At 28.8% G+C, this 27351-nt stretch overlaps 1 protein-coding gene across 2 annotated transcripts in view; it reads right to left on the reverse strand.

The window, feature by feature from the left end:
- The window catches only part of LOC114122990 (protein O-mannosyl-transferase TMTC2-like), a 77121-nt gene that overhangs the window by 17146 nt on the left and 32624 nt on the right, over positions 1-27351 (reverse strand). For both annotated transcript variants that reach the window (XM_050202997.1, XM_050202998.1), the window contains 3 exons: positions 25174-25288; positions 5810-5895; positions 5407-5645 (listed from right to left, as the gene is read on the reverse strand). In XM_050202997.1, the coding sequence (XP_050058954.1) occupies positions 5407-5645; positions 5810-5895; positions 25174-25288 (440 nt within the window). The remainder of the gene's footprint in view (positions 1-5406; positions 5646-5809; positions 5896-25173; positions 25289-27351) is intronic.

Raw genomic sequence — 27351 nt, forward strand, 5'->3', positions numbered from 1 at the left:
TATTTATTTTATTGGGAAATTTATTAAAATTAAAATATACATTTTTATTTTTTAGAACAATATAATTAATTACAATATTATAAAACCATAATTTTCATATAATATATTGCATGAATATTATAGTAGGTAATTGTTAGTAATAAATAATTGTGTTTAAAAAATATATTAAATTTAAAAATGTAAATAAGTGTTTTAATAATAATCTCATTCGTATAATTATTATTATTTTGCATACAAGACGATGTTTTAGATACTACATTAAAAGAGGATACGACATATTATTATGCTCTATAAAATTAAACTAGCAGTAAATTAATAAAATTGTTAGTATAAGACAACGGGGACTATTTTAGTCTTTTTAATATTATGAAGTTTAATTCGGTTCTTCGGCGTATTCGACAATAACATATACATAATAATATTGAATTTACTTTGGTCGGAGATGTGCTTTTAATAAGAAAACCACACGCGTAATACTCCCGTGTATTACGTACATAATATATATATATATATATATACGAGTATATAGTCAGAGAACGGCCAATTGAAAAAAATCGAGGGTCCCCGATGTGTGTGCGCGCCTGTGTGTGTATAACTTCCTAACCGACAACCAGGGGGAAATTTAATAACGCTCACCGTCACAGTGGAGTAGCTATACACTAGTTGTGCTATAGCTCCGTATCATCCGAAGACGTCGACGACGACGGTGGCAACGGCTGTGAATAGAAAACTGCCATCCGAAGCCACCGCCACCGCAGTAGGAGAGCAATCGGATTAGGCCCTTACTTTCGATATAAGCGTACCTTCTATGCGCCGGAGAGATGCCACACAAACATTATACCGCTATGGGTGAATTCTCGTGAAGTATATATAATATATATATAATATGTTTGCGTGGTGCTCGTGTGTGTGTGTAAAGTGTACTATACCTTTTACTTCTTTACGACGCACACACGGCGGCCGTCGCAACGATGAATAGACACATCATTTTGATCCTTTAACCTCGCCCCTTCCCGTCCTTGTACAGTCGATCGGTTCGACATCTCCCGAACCCTCTTTACCCCACTCTCTCTTGCTATCCGATCGTCCGTCGAGGGACCGTATACGCGCCTTATAATGCGGTTTTGATACGCACCGCGTGGTCTAACATATAATATGGTATGTATGTATATATTCAGCACGTCAGCTTCATAAATTATTCGATCTTTAGGTACTTTATTTACGTTCAATAATAGGCAGGTGCGCAAAAAAAGAGAGAGCTTTCGCCTAACATTCGTCGAATGTGTATATACGTAGTCGTTTTCTAATCATAAGTCCGAAAAGGGTATTTTTTTTATCCATCCATCGTCCATCGTATTATACCACGGTCGCCGTTACTACAACCACAACTACAACTATAGCTACCTACTAATACTAATAATACTATACTATATGTGTACACGGGCTTATAATACGTTATCGCTACCATATTCAATACTCCCGTTTCACCACGGATAGAGCGATAGGTTATAATACTGAAAGGAAAGTAAAAACTGGGTATAACATATCGGTACGGTAGTCTTTGTGAATTTTTTTGCCTTTGGTCTTTACCACAGGTCGCTTTTATATTTTATATTCTTATCGCGTACCCCGAACTGAAAAAGACCGAATATTTGATCGTCAAAAGGTGTGTGCGCAAATTCTGATTGAACCGTATAACGTATACATAAGGTGTCGAATTCCCTAGTGAACGACCATGCATATTACACATAGTCTTCAATCCTTTGGTATTTTATTATTATTATTATAAATAGCACTATAGAAATTTTTCCGTTGAAATTTAAATCCCGTCTTTCGTTTTTCCGAGAACAAATAACTGAAAAATATGTGCACGGACAAGTATTATTATTATAAAAAAGCGGATTCACTGTAAATAATAAAAAAAAAAAAATGTTTCTTATACATATATATCGTTTACATAGTATACACTATGAATATTTAAAAGGTAAACACAATCCATTTTCTAGAATTTTTAATTTTTTTAGAAATAATTCTTTTAGATTACATTATAAAGACATTATACAGAATTACAAAACAATATTTAAAAAAAAGTATATTTTACTATTTTTTTTAATCATAATAATTATTGTTTTTTTTTTTTCCTTTTTTAAATAATAGCATGTAATTTGTATTTTTATATTCAAAAACAAAATATTTTTCTGAAAATGTCAACATAAATATAATATTTCATACTAATAGTTAATTAGTTATATACTATACAGTTATATCTTATGAGCTATAAGTATTTACTATTTAAAAGCTAAAGCTTAGATGAGTGGAGAACTAGTGAACTGCCACGCTTTGTGTGGTAACTCAGTGACTCCATTCCCAATTACTGCATTATTATATTTAATTAACTACTCGTTTGACATTTGATTTTTATACAATGAAATTCATAGAAAAATAAATAAAACTTTAATAATAGAAATAAATATAGTTTTTTTTTTTTTTTAAATGTTTTTTTGTTATTGCTTTGTAATATATTTTTTAGATGTTAAAACCTTTCAAGAAAATAAGTGTTTTACCTTAAAGGGATTAGTTTGTATAATATACATATCTTATAAAGGATACCTATTATTATAGTAATGGCAGCTCAATTACCTCATTGCAATAAAATATAAAAGTGTTTCTTGTAGATAGTTATGTTTATACTGTTTATATAGTGGATCACATTATATTATCAAGGGTTACCAATCAATATTATTCGATGGTGACATAGTTAAACTACTAGTGAAGTTTCCAAAGGATAACAAAATTAAATCAATATACTTATTTTATCAAAAAATTTAGTAAAAATATCATTTAATTTACTATAAAAAATAATAAGTACCTAATTAAAATATAAATTTATCGTCAAAATGTATCCGAAAGCCGTTTTTTTTTTTTGTATCCCTGTATTACTATATCAAATATCAATATTAATTAATATTAAATGATATTATTATAAAAATTATGTATAATACCGACGGTGTATATAAATCGATTCAATATCGTGTTTGTTGTTTTATATGCATCGCCGAAATGAACGCTATTATTATAGTATTACAATGACAATCCAAGCGACCGGACAAACAACGGACGTGTTGTTCTCACCCGAAATGTTTGACTTAGCAGCTTGCATATTATTAAATGCTCGTCACGTATTACTTCCACCGTAAACTATTCTCAGTCCGTTTCCTGTATAATATAGTATTATAGTCCTTGTCCTTTCGTAGTCAAAAACCGATTTTGTCCGTTTGAATCATTATGAAAACACAGTAGCGGTCGTCCCGCAGTGTTGTAAAATTTAGCTACTTATATTATATGGCCCTGACTGATCTATATATATTTATGATACTGTATGCGTTTTTAACGAAACGATTTTTAATTGATTCGTACCATGGGAATCGAAAAATAAAACAAAAAATACAAAATTGATGGTGTCTGAAACAGAAGTGTTAATGTTTGTTTTTGTCGGACGCTATACTATATACAACCATCATCATCATCATCATCATCATTATGATTATTTTTTTTTAACAACAACGTACGACGACGATAAAATCCTATCTGCGGTTGCGCCCGGCGCAGCGTTTACTGTTAGAATACAGAGTGGAGTATTACATATATATATTATATGATATTACGACGTCGTGAGTACATTTTTCTTTCCGGTTTTCATTTTCTTAATAACCATTTAGTCGCTGGGGAATAGGCCGGCGGAGCTCGCGAAATTTAAGATCTCAGCCACAACAATAATAAACGCCGAGTGCAGTATTTTCTCCTCTCTTGGGTGGCGTGTGTTTGCAGCAAGCATCATATTAATAACTGTACACACACATATACACACTGAAGTCGAGTCGTATTGCGATATAAATTAAAATGTCTGCAGAGCCTTCACGCTGCAAAACGTGTACAATACAGTGACGTAAACGCGTAGGCGTGTATTTATGTGTGTTTTGTGCGTGCGCGAGTACGATTGTAATACGTGCGAGAGCGTCACACGTGTGAGTTAAAGTTTCCATTAAAAAAACTGGCGGCCTGTAATGAAAATTCGCCGCCTCTTCGTTGATGCCTATTAAAACCGATTAGCCGACGGCTACCTCAACATTCATTTCAATTATATTATTAAGTTGAAAGTTTTAATTCTCGTGTGAAAACCCGATGTAACGATATAATACCTGTAATATATTGTATACGGTATGCATCTATAACACGCGTTTGAACTCGACCAATAAGTAATAACCCATATATGACGTTTTATTATTATTATTATATATCATATTATTGTATTGCATTTAGTGTATACGGATTGGTACTTGAGTAGAATAATATAATATAGTAATATCGAGGAAAGTCTCGTGCAATATTCACTACTTATTCCACCAAATAAATTATATTTTATATTACAGTATGTACTCACTACACAGTGAGATTTTTTTTTCAATCTTTAGTGGATACTCGCTGTATAGTAATACGAAGTTTATTAAACATTAGTATAACTCTTGATATCGAATATGATGAACGACGACCCCTATTTATCAATATGTTCTATGTATATGATACGTATAGATATTAAATAAATGAATGTATTAAATTACAAGGATTTCATTTATTTTTTTATTAGCACTTGTTATTCGAATATATGCTCCAAAAATAAAAATGACATCGGCGCCGTAATTCAATACACAGGTTATCGCCCGGAATAAAAATGTATGCAAGTATATAGGTGTGTGTATAACTAGATATTGTATGTGTAGGTATTGTTATATGGTTGATTATCGTATTATTAGTATTTTAACGCTCTCGTCGACAAAAAAATATCGAATTTCAAACTGAAATACTATAATGCAATAAAATAAATAATGTACATGAAATGTTCGACTTAATAATAAAGCTATCTCTTATTCCGTCAAAATCATTCTAAACTATAATCATTATATTATCGTATTTATCGATAAATATTATTTTTTCCGGCGTCAGAAACATCTATATCTTAACTACTGTTTCCCATGCCAAATAGTAGTAATTTGTTATCATATATTTAATATCTTTAAGTACAAGTCATATTTTTTTTGTGTCTAAAGGACTATATTGTGATTACTATAATATATGAGTTCTATATGTTATAGAAAACGCATTATTGGTAATTATTTTATACTATCACGTCCATTTCGTTGATATATAGATATATAACAGTAAGATGTTTGGGTTATACTATTGGGTTTATATTCAATTGTTGTAGATAATATTTCATTATTAATATTGCATTGTCATCAACTCATAAAAACGACTACAGAGGCTACTATTAATTAATATTAAGTATTTTATTTCAGCACCATACGCTGTGGTCTTTATAAAATGCATATTAATTTAAAAATGATTTACCTGCGACGAAGATTCATCAGTTTTGATGCTCGATTTAAACACTTTTACGGCTTCTTGGTGTTTTCCAATCGTTGCGAACATTCTGCCTAATCGTAGCACGCATGACTTTTTAGCGGCAACATGTGATCTAATGTCTTTTACTTTGGATCCGTCCAAACATAGACACTTTTTCAACACTGCTTCGGCTTCAGTGTATCGATTAGTAGCTGCCAAACAATCGCCCAGACTCAAATAGGCCACTGCAGTAAACATTTAAATGCAATTAATAACTAAATAAATGATCACAATCATTATTACTAACTATTGTAATCGTGTATGTATTAATATATATGAGTGTTAACTGTTATTGTTAAAATTGAAAACAAAACATTATATAATGTATAGTATATCAAATTATACTTACACGCTAATGTAGGTCTGAAATTGATCGCCGACCTGTAGCTCAAAATTGCTTCTTCATAATTTTTGTTATTCCTTAATAGATTTCCACTGTAACATATAAAAATTGAAATGGTTTAAAATTACAACCACTTCAGATTTTTTTTCTATATAAATGGTAAATAATATAGAGTATAGTTACATGCAGCTATTTTAGTGGGGACATTGTTACACGTTATACGATAATATATTATAATGGAATTATTTTATTTTATTTGCATACGCTGTGAATATAATAATGGTTTTTACATAATAGTATTTTATATTTTATTATATGACTCAGATAATATTATTATACCCGTTCACGATAATAGCGGTGCCGGTAGTTTCGTTTATATTTTCGGTTTTGACTTGTAATCATTTATAAATGTTTTATATCGCCTGTATTGCTGCTGCAGTTACGTCGTCTAAGGGGGTCGACAATTAATTATTTCAATTAATTTTCAGAAACATATTAGTCTCTACGTAGAGAGAATGTTACCATAAATTGTGTTAATAGTACACCTCCACTCGTCATCGTACATCTGTGGTGTTGGCAGAGTAGGGGAAAATAGGGACCGAATGGCATCTCTCGAAAACGTGACAGGCAGTTTGTTTTTGGACGAGTGGGGTAAAATAATAATGAAAAAAACACTCATGCGGGCACAAGAGAGAGAAACAGATAGATATAGAGACAGGAGAGGGTGCAAGTAGGGAATGAAAGAGAAAGAGAGAAGAGTGTGTGTTGTCTGTCGCTGACAGAGGAGCTTCTCTACTCATCTACTCTTTCTAGTGGTCGGCAGTGGATTCTCCAAGAGGCTACATACTATAATATACGTAGTACTATATATATAATATGTAGTGTGGTTTCCGATCAAAAAAATATATATATATTTTTCATATTTTCTTCAAACGACGCTCCTGAAAACCTGTCAACTCAACGAAGCCGCCGCTGTCTTCCGAAGGTTGATCCTACACAGCCACTACTCCTAACCACCAATATTATTAAAATATTACTGTATATTACCATGGTGAATGTTTACGTGCAAAACACTACAAGTATGAAGTATAATGTGTTTTTGGGGACAGTACTAAAATCGTTTATATAATATTATATAGAAAGTGGAAATTATATAATATCCTTCTCAAGTACTTATGTATAATATGCAGTGCGCCATTTTTCTTGTACAGGGATAGGTACCTATAGATGTATATGTTTATGATATTATACGGTAAATATGATTCACGGCACTATTATAAGAGTTTCGAGATTAATGGAGTACTGTAATGTTATAAGAGTGCCAAAGAGACAAAATAGAAAATCATAATGAAATCATCATTATTGCATTTATGTTAAAATATTATATAGGTACAAGATAAATATATCAAGGTTTTTGGTATATAATTAAAGTCTAAATTTCGTAATAAATTAACTAGAATTACTGTGAAAACGAATAAAATTGATCATTCAAAATCTATTGCGAATACTTTCGAATGGACACGATTCAGATCCAACTCTAGATACATCTACGGCCTACAACTGTATTAGAATCACATATGATTGTTTCTGAAAATTCGATAACTACACAACTTAGTCATTTAAGCGCGTCGACTATATACTTTTATTTAACGTTGATACAGCCAGTTGTAGAAGGTACCTCCCTTAGCGGTATTATTACTTACCAAGCGTTACGTATAATAAAGATATATTGTAGTAATTTCAGTATACACGCCGTATTAGTGCTTCTATTAAACGAACAAAATCACACGGTATTAGCTGCAACTAAATAACGGCAAGTTGTTTATAGTTACGACCGTTGTACGCGTGTTATTAATCGGTGCACATAAAGACATCCAATTTTCGCTTATAAAAAAAACAACGAACGCCTTTCATTAAGGACATTATTTAAGCAATTTATACACTGTATATAAGTATATATATATATATTTGGTTTATGTTACGATAATACGATACAATATATTATATAAATGTATACTAACACATTGTACTGCACAAAATTTGTTTACATTAATACATAGTTTCTATTATTTTAATATTACATACCTAATACATATAGCTACGGTCCACGGGGTTACGTAATTTTACTTCTTAACTCAAAATTAATATATCGCCTGGTACAATGTAAGTCCATCAAGATAAATCTATTAGCTATTATTATATATTTTCTTAAAAAAAAAAAAAAATATGTATATATATATTTATTTTAACTTAATAAAAACAGCCGAGCTTTGCAAAATGAGTAGGTACAGTTTAGTGATGCAGTATAGGACCGTTAAATGTTTGCATAGCGCTGTGCTTATGTTACATGCGTTTGTGCGTGAGGATGGTGTGTTAGAGGGAAGGAGTAAGGAGGAAATGTGCAGAGGGTCAGTGGTTTGGACACCTTCCAGTAAGTTACCTACGCTTATAAACATTTCCTCCTGTATGCTGTAATGATAAGTCGTTATTTTCCGAGAAAAAATTAAATGCTCACCTCCCCCGGAAAACAAATTCTCCATGTACAGATGCAAATCATAAAAGTTTACGATAATCTATATAACACAAGTCACATGCGCCCACAAAAAAATCAACAGAAAAAAAATTATTATGTAATTTATACGCGCGCTTTACAGGTTACGTTATAGGTTTGGTTAGGCTGTTTTTTGGGGGTATTATGAAATTGCAATTACAGTCGACTTACGCGCTTTTCTACACGACGACGCTCGTAACACTCCCCACCACATTGCCCTCCAAACACCCACACTTACGTCTTTCCGCCCCGAGAAGTTCGATGCTGTGCACGTGACACGTACACGTGCAATTTATACGTGTTACCAACTAGACTGTTGTCGACGGATAAGTTTCTGCCTTAGGAAATTAATTTTCGCCATTTTTTTCTGTCGTAACTAACTTCATGTGCAATTTGGGCGTGTGTCGGATAAACTTTTTTGTTCAACGATAGTTTTAGAAACAGCGGCTATTTATTTTGTACAATATTAAAAACCCTTTCAAATATGATTTTTGTCCCGTAATATTATATTCAAAGAGAAAACTTCTTAAAAGGTCTAAAACACATTGACATGCAAATTTCTCAAACTAGTAGTGCATAATTATATGGAAAATAATTTATATACATTGCCCTAACAATTAAAGAGCAAACGACTAAAAAAAATATATATAAATGATATGTATAACTTTAGTGTGAGTATATAATCGTTAAGTTATTTTTAAATATTGTTGATTTAATAATACGAAATTCATAAATGTTATTACTTTTTTATAGTGTATAGTAATCATTAATAAACGTAGGTGATTCTCTATGAATAAATAACTATATTATATTTATTCGTTTTTTTAAATATTCAGTCTACATTATATTGTAAAAAAAAAAAAAACATCAAAGTGCAAAATATTTGTTAATGCACATAATATTATATGCTATTATTAACTATAGTACTTTTATATATATATATTTATCAATATGATTAACCTCTAAAGAGTTGTAGGTAATGGTTATATAATTTTAAAAGTAAAATACAATTAAAAAAAAAAAAAAAATGTATACGATATTTTATCAATACTAAACAATAGAAACTAAACAGCTTATCTTGACTTGCTGTATTTATAAAGGTAGGTAATAGAAAATCATCTTTTATTACGTTTCAAAAATATATCCCCATCTCACACGAGTTTCATGTAATAAGCATTATTTGCTAGATTCCAATATAAAAGTTTTATTACTGGAGGATAAAAATATAGTTCAAACTATTTATGTATGGTTATTTCGATTAAAATTTCAATACAAGCCCTTGGGATACCGAACAGTAGAATAAGTTTTATTTATTAACTTTAAAATGTATTTTATATAGTTTACAGTTTTATTTTTTTTATTAAGTTTTATATTTATTTCACATTAAACACATTATATATTATTTATACATAGGTATAAAATATAATGCTTCATGGCGATTTTTTTTTAACGTACAAATGTACAACACTTATAAACTATAATTCTATATAGTTTTTGTATTTTTGAAAAATTTTATTTTATATTGTTTTAAGTCAGTTATAAGTAATAAAACACTATTATATTTTCAAAAGAACAGAATAATAATTTTTTTTTTAATTTTTTACTGTTCATATCCTAAGGAAAATAATTTGAAAATGTCTAAACATAATATTTATTGAATGTTGAACAGTAATTGATTGCATTCGTACAAACATTTAAAGTTTATAAGTTATGTTGCATCTATTAGTTTGTATTTTTTTTAAATATTTTATTATTAATATCCTAAAGTTTAAAAAGCAATGGGCCTAAAAGAACCTACAAAAATAAAGTTGGTTTACAAATTGGATTATTCAAAAAAAAAACATAACAATTTATTTAGAACATGAGTTTTGTAAGTAGGAAAAATATCAGTTGAAAATTATTAAAACGAATTGTCACACAAGTTTAACATTTTGTAAGCATATAACAAATAACAATATTATATAACAGAAAACAAGATTATTATAACACTATTATGTGTAGGACATAATGTAATATTCAGTATTTTATTACTTGTATTATAATATAAAAGTGTACGTCCTGCATAGTCAGTTTAGCATAGAGTATAACACATTGAATAGGTACTAACAAATATAACTGTATATTATATCGATAAAGGTTCCATTATATACCATAATCCATAGTTGTAAGATTATTTTATGTCTTAATGATTTCTTAAAATATAAAACAAATCAATTCTTAGAATATTTATTTATTTTTTAATTGTCATAACGCAGGAAAAAGAAAAAATGAAAAGTAGAATGAACAAAAATAGTTGATGATTGTTTATAGGTACATTATATAAGAGGAAATATAGTGAATACTATGTAATATACAAAAGAACTTCAAATATGTAATATTTGTGAATACAATATTATTTGAAATTCAATGTGTACAATGTACATCACATACTTTGGCTATATAATGCCATGAAATAAATAAATTAAGCATGTACAGATCTCGTTCCGAATAACATTGTTCAAATACCAGAAATTCTCATCTAGTTTGTTCTCTTATTAGTTATTAAATTTTCGATAGTTTTGTGGAAAGTATACAGTTGTATACAATAACGAAAAATTATTTTGAAAATAAATTGTTTAATTATAAAACGTCAAGTGTATAGTGTGTGCACGTACGAATGATTTTCGATATGCTTATTGATAATAAATTATGTCAAGTCCAGTCGATCGATTCAAAACGATAATATAATTCTTAGCATTTTAACGACTATCTAAAGATAATTCAACATGCTTACAATACTATTTTTCTATTATAATTAATTCAGTATAACTCTTGTATATTTATTTTTAAAAACGAAGGTGGAAATGAAAATTAACTGTAAAAAAGCAATAACAATAATATACATTTGGATTAGATAGATATTTATATTAAAATATATAATTTATTATGTACAGTTTTACAGTCGAAAAATCATATATCCACCCATATACTGTAATCCAATAGGTTATAATATTAGATAATAAATGCCAAAATATATGGAATGTAATAATTTTTAAAACTCGTTACATGTAAAACTACCATGGTAACAATATTTAAAAACATTTGTCGTAGTGATCCTATGTACACACGTGCACACACACACTCCTTATCACACGACCACACACGTATGTTTTTTAAAATTCAATTGAAAAATCGTAGATACCCTTGCATTTTATATTTTATACAAAAAAAAAGCACCTACGAATTTCATATCGTATAAAATATTAGGCAGTTATAATTTATAATTTATGCATAATACACACATAAAATGTATATTGTAATACAGAGCAAAAGCTAGCGAAAAACGAGATTTAAAAATCAAGCGATTATTTTGTGCGGAGAACGCTTTTTATCGTTTTATATATTTTAATAATAATAAAATTAATAAGAACAACGAAACTGTTTTTCGGCGAAGAGCAGCGCTGGAGGTGAAATAACACCTAGAGGGCGAGGAACTATATTATTATACTTTATTTTATCGTCGTAAGCTGAACCCACGGGGTCTAACCACACACTTTTTGGCTGAAAATGTGCACATATTTTATTATTATTATATATATATGGGTATTATACAAACGCTGATAGAATCTAATTTATAGTAATAATAATACTCTTTATATGATAATAATTATTATGCGATGACTTCAGGTTATTATATTCTGACTATGAATTGTTATTTTGTAATATCACGTTTGTTTGTATAAAATTAACAACTATAAACCGAAAATATTAAAATATCAAACAGAAAATTAGAATTATTGAAAATTTCATACTCAATGTATCAAGATTTAAGTAATAAATTAGACATTTGTATCATAGTACCTACCACCTATCTATACTAACTTTTTGCAATAACACATAAAAAGAAGACTTTTCTACAATTTACAAGACAATATTATTTCCGTTTCGAGATATTTAAATCTAAACTTAATTAAAATAATATTATGTATTGATTCAAGAAACCATATTCCCACATTCTTTATTTTTTGGATGGTCTATAAAAGAATATTAATATAGTTTTATTGTATACTGTTGTACTGTAATATAATTTTTGTTATAAATTCCACCGGTGTGGATCACGGAGGGTATAAAAAAAATAACGATGCGGTATGTTGAAGGTTACACGTGCATATTATCATTATTATTATTATTATATAATAAAGCTGCTGCGAGAAGAATCGCGGGTGGTAATGTTCGGATGAAAGGGCCAGGCGCGTAGTGGTGCGTCGGCGGAACTGTTTCTAATTTATGGCGACCTGTTGTCCGAGAAATGCGCGCAATTACCGTTCTCCGCCGCCGAACGATTATACACGAGCACACGCCGCGGCATTTAACACGGCCATTTAACAAGAATTAATATCCTTCAACCCCAATGCCGCTGCAACCGCGTGTTTTCGCCACTGCTGAGTAAAAGGCCACCCGAGAGGTGAATGTGTGTGTATTATCGTACATGTATATGATTATACATCTATACTTAATATACATATACATATTACCTATAGCACGCCTATACGGATATACTGACTATGCTATATACTATGTATAAAGATATATAATAATGTTATGTACTATATTCCAACGGCTTTTAGACCATAAATTGCATCCTCCACTACTCTTCACTACGGTCACCCCCCAGGCCCGACAAAAGTCACGCGGTGCAATGTCATAGCGACGTTCTATCCTTCGACGGTATACAGATATACACTAGTATAGTTTATGCGACGCGACCGTTGCTTACGCTCCATTTCCGTTCCATGAGTATAATGCCGGAAATCGAATATTGGTGGTGACATAAGGTATACATATTTATTATTATATATTATACGTACGTTCATAACGACTTTGAAAGTAATCCAACGTATTTCTCTCACAAAAATTCGTCTAAAAACTATATTCTCCGTGTCTTGTTTCAAAAATATCAATTGTGAAAAAAATATCATTTTTATGATACTATTAACAAATCGTAATCTTACACTAATTATTATTATAATATATATCCACAAAAAAATGTATAATGAATACATTAAATTATTAACTTGTAACCGCTCTGTAATTTGTTTACTATATATATTTCTATTTTATTATAGTAGGTATCATCGAGTATGAAAAATCGATGTTGCGTCAAAAATATCTAAGGAAAGTTTTCAGATAATTTTTTTTAAGAAGAAGGAGAAGTTCCTGAAGGATCAGAATCCTTCATCGTTTTCAGTTTTATTTGATTTATTAGTTATTATTGTTAACAACAGAATTACTTTTTGCTTAGTCTGTGTATTTATGTTTTACTTGTAAGTCTGTGATATACGAACATGTTTAGATACGGAATTGGTAGAGATTTTGTTCGTGTTAGTATTGGTTTTCATTTCAGAGAGGATATAAGCTAATTAGTGCCTATTAGGCACATCATCGCGGCAGCGGTGGGACCGAGTATTTGCGTAGTATACTGTAAAGTGTAGATTAATACGTTACCTCGCATTAACTTTTTCAAGATATTGCGAGACTAGATCTACGTAAATGTTCTTGAAAACTTTAATGAAATGACACCAGATAAATTTATATTTAATGATGGATATAAAAAAAAATTTGTACGTTAAAACATGAGATATGGATATATGATTGATGCATGATGTCTCGTACGGTTATACGTTTACGCGTTACGTATTGGCTCCTAAATCTAGGTAAGGGTTTATAAGTACATTAGAGACACATATGACAAGAAAAAAACTAATTGTTCGTGAAAAATTCATATTTTATAGATTAAATGATTTTTCTTAAAACTATTAATACCAAATTATAATAGTTATCTAATAATATAAAATTTTCTTTAATGAATTATTATTACCTATTAAAACTATGACTACAAATTTAATTTTCGAAATATTTAAATAAGTATGTTTAATGTTTATAATATAACTATTACAAAGGTGTAGAAATACGTATTATAGTTAATCAATATTACCTATATATTTCTTGTTTTTTATAATATTTAGATTTTCAGTACAGTATAGAACAGCATATTCCATTAACTATTTTGTATTTCTTAATATACAATTTAATAACAATTGATGTTTGAAGCTATAAGTTCTTATGGACCGCTTGTACATTTTTTTTAAATGAATTTGACATAATTCATGAGTATTTTATTTATCGTTATTCAATTTGTATTTTGTAATATTATTATAGCTCTTTATATTCACCTGCAGACTGCAGTTATAATTTGTTATTAATTTTATAAATTCATCTTTATATTATATCCATATTTATATTAAACACCTATTAATAATATTATGCTTTGAAGTAAAATGAAAGAATAAATTGGTTTTTAAATAAAAATAATGATAAAAAAACTAATGTATTGAAATACTTGTATTTATTTTAAAACGATTATTGATTTTGGATAAATTATTTGTCTGCATGGCTAGACAGTAAAAAAAGTCACAGATAACCGACATGATGTTGAAAAAAAAACGTTATGAATTATTCAGTTGTTTGCCGTGTTTAAAAATATTTTAAACACGAGTTGGTTGTATATTATCAAATAATTTTTCGAAGAAAGATATTGAATGATAATTATTATTATTTTTTTTATGTTATAATTTATAACATTGCCGTGTAATAATTTATGTAAATTATGTAAAATTTTACAATTACAGTTGCATTAATTAATGAAAATTAAAAAATCAATTTTAAAATTTAGTAATTATATTACACCTACATTTATGATCTCAACTTACAATGGTTGTGCCTTTTTTTTAAATTCAATATTCGTATGTTATATATTTATATACATATACTGTATGTGTGAACCAACATTCAATATGTCATGAATAGTTATTTATCACTAAACTTGGTAGTATATTATATATTAGTATCATGTTTTGATTTTCAAACACATTCAAGTTGTGCCGGAGTTTCAATGTTACATGATTGAATTTTATTCATAAAGTTAGCATAAGTTGTTATACTATAATATGTGTATATTATTACGATTATATTATAATACGACAAGTAACATCATTATACAAATAAAACGTAGTCAGAAATGCATTATTATCTTGTTGTTAGAGTAATAGAGTTAATATTTAACAAATGGTTAATAACGATGAACGAATATTGTGTATAATATATTAATATTACGGTAGACCTATTATGGAAAAGTAAAAAATTAACATTTTAAATTGCTTTATAATCAAATTATTTGATTTTTTAAGATGTTAAAAGCTTAAGTATAAAACTGTTGTGTATATATAATATATATTATATTCGAAATCCCATACATGTGTCTACCTGCATGGCTGCATAAACAAATTAATTAAGAAATATTTCATATAAAAATTATAGTACTCGGACGGATTAAGACAAATGTTAATTTTTATTATTTATCCTCAATGTATAGACTTTTAATATTTAAAAAATACATTTCTCTCGCTCTCTCTCTCTCTCTCTCTCTCTCTCTCTGTGAGCATGTACATTGTATAAGTACCTACATAGTTATGCATACTATTACAATCACGATAAGAGAAGTTCTATTATGATGGTTATGTGCCAATACGTGTATACCCGTGTACGCAACTCAATATTTTTTGATTTTAGAAACCGTAGAAACGCCGCTATTATAACAATATATTATAATACATCGTTTAAATAAACTACGCGTTATTATTATCGCAGAGAGATGCAAAGTAAAGACGTTTTACATTTTACGCAAATTCAAATCTGAAACATATTAATCCAAACGTTTTCTAAACTGATCTTCAGAGTACGCGTAAACGCTTATTGTTTGACTCTCGGGCCGCACACACACACACACACACACACACACACACATTTACACATATACTTAAATATTATATAGTGACAATTTTCATAAATCGCGAGTTGATGCTCGAGTGTACGTATAAGGTTAATCGCGTGCGATCCAACGCGACAACAGCGGTGTTCGGTGTTTTTCGTTTCACGGCTCGCGCGTTGTTGTTTGTAAACCTCGGGGTAGCGGCGGCGGCGGCGTTAAGTCGAGGAAAAAAAAAATACAAGAAAATACTTTATCAGCCCATAAACGCGAGAGGCGCACACGCGCACACACCCGCGGCTCATTCACACCGCACGCACCAGTTGCTTCGGCTTAAGTAACGTGCGAATATCGGCATATGCGTTGCTCGGTTCATTAATCTTTCGTTTTACACACTGCACTGCTATTCGCTGTTTCCAGAACGCTTTGCCGTCATACATAATACATATATATATTATATTTACGTGCGAGTCCACGAACGCACACACACGCGGGCGTATTAGCGCTGTTCGCTTTGTGCGGTTTTTGCCACCAGGCAGCAAACATATTATGCGCGAAAACCAACGCATTCATCGTAGATATACGTTTGTGTGTACATATAATGTATATTATTATAATAGTCGTCGTGTGCATATTATAATATATACAAACAGCGCAGTGCAGGCGTACGCGCCGTACAATTATAACGACGATGGAGACGGATATTCAACGTACAAAATGTGGTTATTAAAAAAAAAAAAATTGTTTATGTCATGAACAAAAAAAAAAAAAAATTATATTGTAAATTATACGAACGCGCGCGTATGACACGATATTATGTATATACATTATATTATGGTGTATCATGATGTGGACTGGACGAAAAAATATGTATATACCATTTCCGCTGTCGCTTTTATCCAGTAATTTGTATTTTAATGACAGCGTCTACTTTTTGACGCCATCGCTGCCGTCGCCGCCGACAAAACAAATTGATACAAACGGTATGTGAAAAACGACCTTTTTTTTTTAATAATAATCTCCGGCCGATGCGACTTTCACGTCGACAAACCCCTTATTGTCGTACTATACATTGACAAAAGTTTTACATGCGAATTAATCATCACTATCGTCGTTCGTCGACCGGAATAACAACTCATTGTGTATTTGTACCATATTAAAACCAGACAAACCCCACCACGTCGTTGTGAATAAAAAAAAATCGCGTCAAAACGCAACAACAGTATTAAAATATTTACGTTACACAATGAGGGTACCTAAAATATATTATAGGTATATCTGCATGCTTAATGCAAAAGTGCAATACGATATTAAATAATAATACTTCTCTTTGCGCATAGTATAAAAACTCTACACATCAGGAGTTATGACTTTAGTAATATTTCGTCCAACGTTATACACTCCCAGTTTGCATTTACAACTCCGGATATTTTCACATTTCACGGGTATTATACGACAGAATATTATTGTAGAAATATTATATATTTTTTTTTAAATAAAACTCATATAAAGAGTCATCATGTTAAAGTTCTAAACGTCGCCACGTTGAAAATCATAAAATTGTATTTAAAGAGTATAAGTATTGAATTGAAAATAGTAACGAAAATTTATTAATATTATTATACTTAAAAAATATCATATATACTATAAAAACAAGTCCCGATTTTTTGACACGCATACAAATCCACACCGTTCAACGTATTGTCACCAAATTTTTTACTGTTATACCTGACAATTTCTGAAAGTTTTAGTACCACTTTTGTTGAAGAACATTCAATATTTTGACATTCTCAGATTTTTACAAAATATGTTATTTATATCTAAACACATTATTTTGTGTGAAAATGAAACATATTTACGTATTCATATGGTAATCGTATGCGTATCTTTATTTTTATTTATTTCGAAAGGTAAAAAAAAGTTATGGCACTCAGATAACCTAGGGCGCAAAATTCCTAAATACGTCTCTGAATGTGTATATAGAATCGACGATAAATCTATTATTATTGTTGACGTACCTTTATGAGATGTGACAACGGCTCAGTGCTTTGAACGGTCCTACGAGGTTTGAAGTATAGATCACTGTATTCTAACTACGACTGACATACTTAATTTTGAGACTCGAGTAGTTAGGATAGGTTAAATACATTCAATAATAATAATAACCAATAGAAAATTAGTAAGTATAGTAAGTCGAAAGCGCGCTGATTGGCTAAAAGATGCTAAAACCCACATAATTCCATGTCCAATGTTGTTGTTTAATAATAATAATTATTATTATTCATTTAACGACGTTATAATATTATTATATAATATTTTTCCCGGGCGTAAGAATAATGATATTAATTTCATATCAATAATGTGAGAAAAAAATTCTTTATACTATCTATAAGTATATTTATGAGAATTTATAAACACCTTAAATTATTATTATTTCGCGTAAATATAAGATATGTACACTTAATAACATTTTATGATCGAAATAACTATAAGACAAAGAAACAGCCCCACAATTTTCAAAGAACTATCCACGGGGGAGGGGCACGCGGTTGACAGCGAGTAAATGAATAAAAGCAGTTTTTGTTTTTACTATTTATCATAACGTATAAAATTGTTCTTACAACTCGTGCAAAATTCATATAAGAATAATTTAAAAATATAAAAAAAAAAAATACATAGTAAATCATTGATATCTATTTTTGATTTTTGATTAATTTCACCCATCCTACAATCAAATATCATTCAATTTAAAATTAGTGTACAACTTAACCATATAGGCTTATAACTCATAGAACGTATTAATGACATAAACACATAAGATTAGTATTAGAACATGTCTCAGAAACTACACAAACTTATGCGAATACTATAAAGACCATATTATTTGTTTATCATATTAATTATAGTATTGGTGCACTAGCGGTGGTTTGATGAACATCACTATTTATATAATAAACGTATATCAATATATTAATATTATTAATAAACCACAATTCAAAAACAGAACTCATGGTATAATAATACTCCTACACGTACTTGCAGAGCCCCGGGGGTCTTTTGATCCAAATTTGAGAAATATTGTTATATTATTATGACCTTTGTATTTTCATTTCGACGGTGTTATTCTTCACGAAATATTATAAATTTATGTACACACCTGTTTCGTTTCACCAACTTGACAACCCACACAGTGGATGAATCATTCTTTGGCTTCGTAAAGCAATTAACGGGTATCCAAAACGAATATTATTAAGCTATGATTGTATAAGTGTACAACTAAATTAGTTTTATATACAATACAAAACGTATAATAAAATAATGTAATAATATATATATATGTTCAATATTGGTTGTATATAGATGATATATTAATATATCATAACGTTGGTTATTATTACTACGAACAAGACAATTATTAACAAATTCGTATGATATTATAATATGCATGGAAATTTATGGAGAAAGCAGTGTTTGTATAATTATAATATTAATTAATATTGTTTATACTTTATAAGTTATTTATGGTAATTTTAATAGAAATTTTCTAATTACTCTTGCAATGAGTTCGAAAGAAATTAAATATAGACAATTTTCTAAGTGTAGGTATGTGATTCGTGTGGTATGTTTAGGTGTATATCAATGATTATAAATAAATGTATGTAGCTGTAGAGTGTAGATACTGTATAAGATATAACAGGATAATTTTCAACTAACACATTATTATTCATCACTAATCTGATGTCGATAAGTATGATATATTACAATAAAAGTCATGTTAATCACCATTTACGCAATAAGAAATCAAAAAATGTTGAACAATTTTATGAAATTTTCTTGAGTAAAATCATTTTATTTTCAATTTTTTTTTTAACTTACTGATTAAAGATCCTTAAATTTCTATATTTTAAAAAAGAATTTAAATAATATCTGTGAGAAGTAACACACATTGATATTTTATTAGTACGATAATCAAAAACTATTAGGTATGCATTAGTTGGAAAAAATATGCCAGTTTGTATCCCCCCTTAAAAATTGATAATTATGTATTTTTGTAAATGTATAATTTAAATAGGGAGATTCAATTTATATTTAAGAGATATGAAGCAAATGTATATTTTGTTGATAAGTACGGCAATAAAATTCGCTGTTGAGATATTACGTTTAGTCGACATAATTGAAAATTCGGTGACCTGTATACCTATGGGCTACGATGAGTATCGGAATGCGAAATCATATATTGCACTACAGTTTTAAGTCAAACGAAATGTGCTTCGCGGTGGGGAAGTTGCGATATTAGGAGATCAAAGAGAATCCTATTTTCGCGCTATACGTTCGCCAATAGACGGCTGCAGTGACCAGATATACAGTTAAATATTTTATTATTTAAACAATGTGATTGTTTAAAACACACTCATATCATTCGGTATTCACTAACTAATAAATTTCAGATATGTTTTTTTTATTATTATTTACTATATACATATGGGGAAAAAAGCCAAATATTTGTATTTTTATTGAGTTTTAATATTTTTTTGAATTTTATACTTTTTAACAGAATATCTAGATTTATAACAACCGCTATTTTAAATTTAGAATTTTGAAGCAAAATATTTTTTTTTATGAAAATGTTAATGCATAAGTACTTAACATCAACTGGTGATTATTAAAAATAACAGGTAAAGTGTAACTAATATTATAAACAACTTTTCAGTATTTTAACAATTGCCTGTGAACATGACTGTATGTAAAAAAGACATATATATATATATTTTATATTACAGGTACGTACGTTTTCTTAATAATTTAATAATCCCAATCATCTGCAGTTGTTAGATCGCCCTTCCGTATTCGTTTACATGTTATGTAGGTATTAAAGGCTATAATATTATGTACTTCTAAAGTACTGTTTTGCCTACTATACGCTATTATTTCCCTGTTACTATAAACAAAATCCCGAAAGGACCGAATACAAAGAGATGAAATGGTTGTCGTGCGGGGATAAAATTATTCCATTTATCTTGCCCTGCAGGGAGGGAAAAAGAAGTTTCTACCGATAATCCGAAAATGTACGAGTACAATGTATAATACATAGTAGATTTATCACTGCAGCATATTGTACATATATATATATATATACACACATATTACATATAGTATATAATATATATATCTAATACATATATTAAGGGAGTGCGCGCTCGCTCGCTTATTTATACCGTGAAGTTTGGTCGCCAATTTGGTTTCAAGTCAGCGGCGACGACCGATTTGTCCTTAATTTTATTACGCTTTCTTTTTATATGCACTCGCTCCAAACGGACGGTGAGCGGGTCACGAAGGAGCGTTATTGGCTGGTGACATCTGCACCATCGGTCCAAACTGTCGGCCATAAACGATTCCTTTTCACATATTGCTTTCTCGATCACTGCATACATATATATATGTAATAAAGTTGTATATATATAATATTATATACTATACTGCGCTGGAACTATACACTAAGCAGCGGCGGCATTTGTTACAAATTGCTGCATTTATATCTGTGGTTATAGATTTCTGTCAAGATTTTATATCCACAATACGTGATGGTCGCTGCACAAATCGTATAGTGGACTTAAATATAATTCTCAAAATGAACGTTCTTTGATTTTAAATAAGCATTACTACACAAAAATAATAGTAATTATTATTTAGAAAAGTAGGTTTTGCCAAAATCGTTTCCGGCGATCAGTGTTTGAAGCTATGTGATTTATACGCATCGTTCATTTTCACAGTTTTAGAGAAATATATATATATATATATATAGATAAATTGAAAGAAATTTAGACACACAAAGATGGAGATAAAGCTGTAAGAAAGAGACAGAGAGATTCGGACGCGTCGACCCAACGACACTATATTATTACATAGGATGCTATTGTGTGTGCGCGCGCGAACGAAATCCGTTTCAGAGTTTAATACTCTGCGAACCATAGTGGAAAGCGATTTGAAGAACTAACGCGAATATTGGCTTTTCGAAACGCAGTTCAAGTGCGAAATTGGCGATTTTCCGACCGCAACCACAGACGAATCGTTGGCCATACAATGGGTCCTTTGATCCGCGTGGCCACGGCATTGACCACATTGTTTGAGTTTTTGAAATTGTCAAAAATATAAGGGCTTCAATCGATAAATAAGAAAATTCGTACATGGTAATTCAAAATATATGATTATTAAATATTAAAATTCCGATTAAAAGAATTTTTATGTTTACTATAAAGAATCAAATTCTAAAATTCTCAATGATTTTTATTCAATTTAAGGAGTATATAGATATAATAGACATTTTTTTCAAATATTAACTATCATTTTTTTTTTTTTTTTTAATTAGTAACAAGATGATGTGTTTGAAAATGTTGATATAGGTATTGAAATTAAAATTTGAAGCTTTCGAGTGAATAAATTTAGAATTTAGTACCAATTATAATATGGTTAGAAAATATGGAGGCTACGATGTTTAGAAATTTACTATCGTTTATATTAATTTATTACAAGTTTTTAATTTATAAAAATGGTCGGAGTATAGTAAAAATGAAAAAAATAATATTATATTTGTTATACATATAATATATTTTCTTTTTTTATATAATATATAATATATATACTATCAATATTAATTACTATAATCATAAGAACATATATACATCTTAATAATTCAATAATTCAGATATTACACTTTAAATTTCGATTATGATGCTTTTATATATTAAAAAAAAATCAGTTGATTAATAGTTCATAGTAGGTGGTTTTCGCAAAAAAAAGAAACTGTGAATACTAGTTCAAAATATCCAAATAGTAAAAAGATAAAAATTATATTTGTGATTTAGCAAACTTTTATAGGAAGATAAATAATATACCTGTGTTTATTAGGTACCTATAATTGAAAAAAGATGAATTAAGCGATTAGCAATAGTATTTTTTTTATTATTAATTATCTCACCAAATTGTATTCTAATAAAATTTAAAACAATTATTTTAGTTTATAAACAATAATTGTTTGAAAACAAATTGTGTTACCGAAAGTTTTGTATATCAGAGCTTGATAATTATAATAATTAAAGAGGAATACAATATACCATACATGCATTTAGATAACAACTATTATGAAAGTTACAACCCACATAAAAAAACAGTACACACAATAAGCTTTTAGAGTTTGAAATGTGGCTAAATGTATTTGTTTTATGAACAGATTATAAAGTAGCTGTTATTTTATTTCATAACAATATTATGTTATTTAAACTTTTTTGTAATGAGTTTTATTAATAATATGTTATTTGTCAATCATAAAGTATAGCTAGTATAATTTACTGGCATTTTTATTTATTATAAAATATGTATAATGTATATGGGTATATTACTAATCATATAGGTAGTTATTTTTTTAGTATCTCAATAATATTAGATCATAAAATATATTAGTGTAAGATTTTTTTAAAGTTAATTTAAAACTTTTACATTTGCTGTGTACCAACCAATGTAGTTAAATATGTTTTAAATAGTGATTGTTCACATACTATATAAATGTTTGGTTATATAATATAATTAATCTAATTATAAATACCTAATTATCTATTTTTAAAAATGAGATAATTTTATCTAAGGATGTGACTACTGTATCTTTTTTTAGAGTTTTATAGTTTAATATTCTAAATTACAATTATAATATAATACAATGATTTATACAGTTTTAAACATATAATACAATTCGAAATATATTAAAACTAGGTTATGAGAATTTTAATCTTAAATAAATTACTAATAAATTTCAATTAAAATGTTATATTTATGGTTGTATACTTTATTTAAAAAAATATGTATTTAATAAATATATTAATACTATATTGGATAAAAAACGTATTACAAGTTATCGGTATCAGAGGAAAATTCTTTAGGAAATATTTTGCATCATCTTCAATAAAGAAAGTTATTCTAAGAATTCTTTGTGAAAAATATACTATCATCTTAAATTTTTGTATAAAATAAGACCAACTAACAAAGGAATTTTTTTAAAGTTTCAATCAATAATTTTTTACTGTAATTAATTAAATATTTGTTAAAATACGTTTATAATTGATACTTTCTATAAATATACTTTCAAAGGGACAGCATTGAAAAAAAAAATATTGAATAATTATTTTCAATATATTATCGTAGTAAAATGGATGGTAAAAAATGTGTGTATTTTTATACAGCAGGATTTAAATTTTGTAAAAATAAAAGAATTGGGTTGAAAGTAACCAAGACAAATCACACGAAAACGTGATCGTTTCACTTGTAATGTTCTAGACCACATGTCATTCTATACCACTAAACTACAAAACAATGTGGTTTTTATTGCATTTTTTTTTTATACTCTTGAGTTTCATTATGTGAGTAACATGACGTTTCATTCTTTTTAGATAAAAGAAAAAAAAGAAAAGAAAAAATATATATCGCGCTCGTTCACCAAAAGTAGGCGTATAAAAGCCATCAACTTTCGGACAGCCATAAGCTTCTTGGGTGTGTTATTAAATTGTTTTTTCCTAGCGTATCTCAATTTATTGTTTTGTTCCGTAGACGAAAAGGAGATGAGGAACAATAAGAAATGATATTTTTTTACGGTCTTCAATAAAGACTGTGATTGTTATACGGCACATTTGGCACAAAACTCACCCCTCCGATAAATAACGGAAAATATTTTACGAGTGAAACAAGGCAACGGAATATATACAAAATTCGAAGTAAAAAATTGTTTTATTTTTTATTTTTTACTCTGACAGGTATGCGGTAAACGATATTATTTATAGAGTTTCGAAAATAGCATTAGCCTTAGTTGTTTCTTGAAAAAAACAACAAATAAATAATATAAAATTTCTTATACAAACAACAATAATAATAATGGTCTGAGCACAATTATGATACTATATTATTATGTAAGGATGTAGATGGCAGGTGTTGAGGAAATAGTATAAAATTTAAAAAAAATTTGTTACTCACAGATTGTAATGTACATCAGCCATGTTGGGCCGGTGTTTGAGTGCGGATCGGTATGCCATTTCTGCTTCATTCGTTCTGCCTTGAGAGCTGAGTATCGAACCAAGATTTCCGTAGGCTAAAATTTAATCAAGATTCGAGATGAGAATGAGAAATAGAGTGAGATAGAGAGAGAGAGAGAGAGAGAGAGAAAGTGAGAGGGAAGTGAGTGAGATTAAGTATGGGGGAAGAGAGGAGGGAAATAGGGATGGTGAAAAGAGGGGAAAAGAACGGAAACTATCAGCGGAACCTATCTCTTTTATTGAATTAAAACGGTCGCACTGCTGGATTGGAGGGTTTTAGCCAATGGATTGATAGGTATGGTTTTGCAGACTATATGGAATGCTAGAAGTGGAAAGAGGCACGAAATTAAAAACAATTAGGAGTTTATTAGACGAAGTACATACAGTGTTTGTCTAACGAAACGTATTTTTTTCCCCGAAAATATTCCGGTACTTTGGAAAAACTAAAAACGGCATAAAGGTAGGTATTTACATACATATAATACACATAAAATATTGTCTAGTTGTCTTACGATGGGACAGCACACGGTAATATCTCAAAACATATCCTTTCGTATAGTATGCAATGTTTTTCGTCTGACAGTGATCATAAATACCATAAACCACATGGACTTATTTTTCAAACAAACGTATATAATACGTATATATTATAATAGTATCTTGACCAGCCTTATAAAGTTATTGAGTAAATGTATTTGTTAATGTATTCAAATACTTTTTAAGTTTCTATAACAATACAAATTTTAAATAATTTTTATTGAAGTAATCATGTAAACATTATAAAATAATAAACATTTTGTAGAATGTTTATAAACGTGTATATTGTATAAATAGTTTCAAATTTAAAATATCTGTTAATGGAAGTATACTAAAATCATGTACTTAATGTAGACTATTGATTATATTGATTTTAATGTAAAAAAACATTTTTAAGAATTTAAAATTATATTTTTAAATATCTGTATTTATACTTTAAAACTTGACTGTAAACTTTGATTGTAGAGTCAAATACATATTTTAAAAACTTTCAAAAAAATTATCTTTTATAAAAAAATTAATTCTAAATAATACATAGATACGAGTATAGCCAATAACGGATAAATATTATTATTAAAAATGCGGGATTTATACAACTAAAATAGTGATTGAACTGCAATAATAATATTTAAAAAAAAAACTTTCTTTTTTTCACACCGTAAACCTAAAAAGTTTATACAATCAACATCCATGGTTTTATTTTACAGATATAATCTACGTTATTATAATAGTTGTTAGCTAAAAAGGAGAAATCGTACGTACAATGTGAGATAAGGAATTTTGGGCAGAAAACTCTCTTAACGAGTTTTCGAAAAGTGTAGGTAGGAAAATTACTATATTTGTATTGTTTTAAAAGTAAATATATAATTCTATTGCGTTGTATTGTGTATTATAAATTTGAATACATTTAATGGCTAATTGCAATTTCTCGAAAACCTATGGTTTTTTATCGAATAACTTTTCACCAAGTTGGGCTAAATTACAAATGCACCTAAGTTACGGTACATGTTTTCTCAAAATTGGCACATTAATTTATATACATATAGATATACAGTACATAGTACATAGTACATACATTTACATAATATGTATGTATATATTATGAATACGAATGAATATGAAAACCATATTGTAGGTAGTAGCACACAGTATTTTAAATGACTTTATAGTTATGACTCCGATGGATTACATACGGCTTTGTTGTAATATCAAAAGTTGTACAACTATACAGCTTTAAGTCTTCTAGAAATACATCATTAAACTTTTGGAAAACAATTGTAATCCAAACGTTTAATTTGATTAAAACTCTATGAAATGCATATTTTCTAAAAAAAAAAAAAAACACAATAGACTGAAATTGATATTGATGTTTTTTTTTTTTTTTAGTTTAACTTAGGTAAGTATTTAACATAATATATCATATCGTCGTTGTCATCAATAGCAGTATTTTGAAACATTAGGGACGAAAATTCCATAAAATGTGTATGTAGATGCGGATAAAGGACACGATATGCGGACGGTTTATGGTTAAGGACGAGCGTAGTGGTATTGGTAATAAATATTAACAGGATACCTACGTTGT

The sequence above is a fragment of the Aphis gossypii genome, chromosome 3, assembly GCF_020184175.1.
Source record: "Aphis gossypii isolate Hap1 chromosome 3, ASM2018417v2, whole genome shotgun sequence".
NCBI classification, from domain to species: Eukaryota; Metazoa; Arthropoda; class Insecta; order Hemiptera; family Aphididae; genus Aphis; species Aphis gossypii.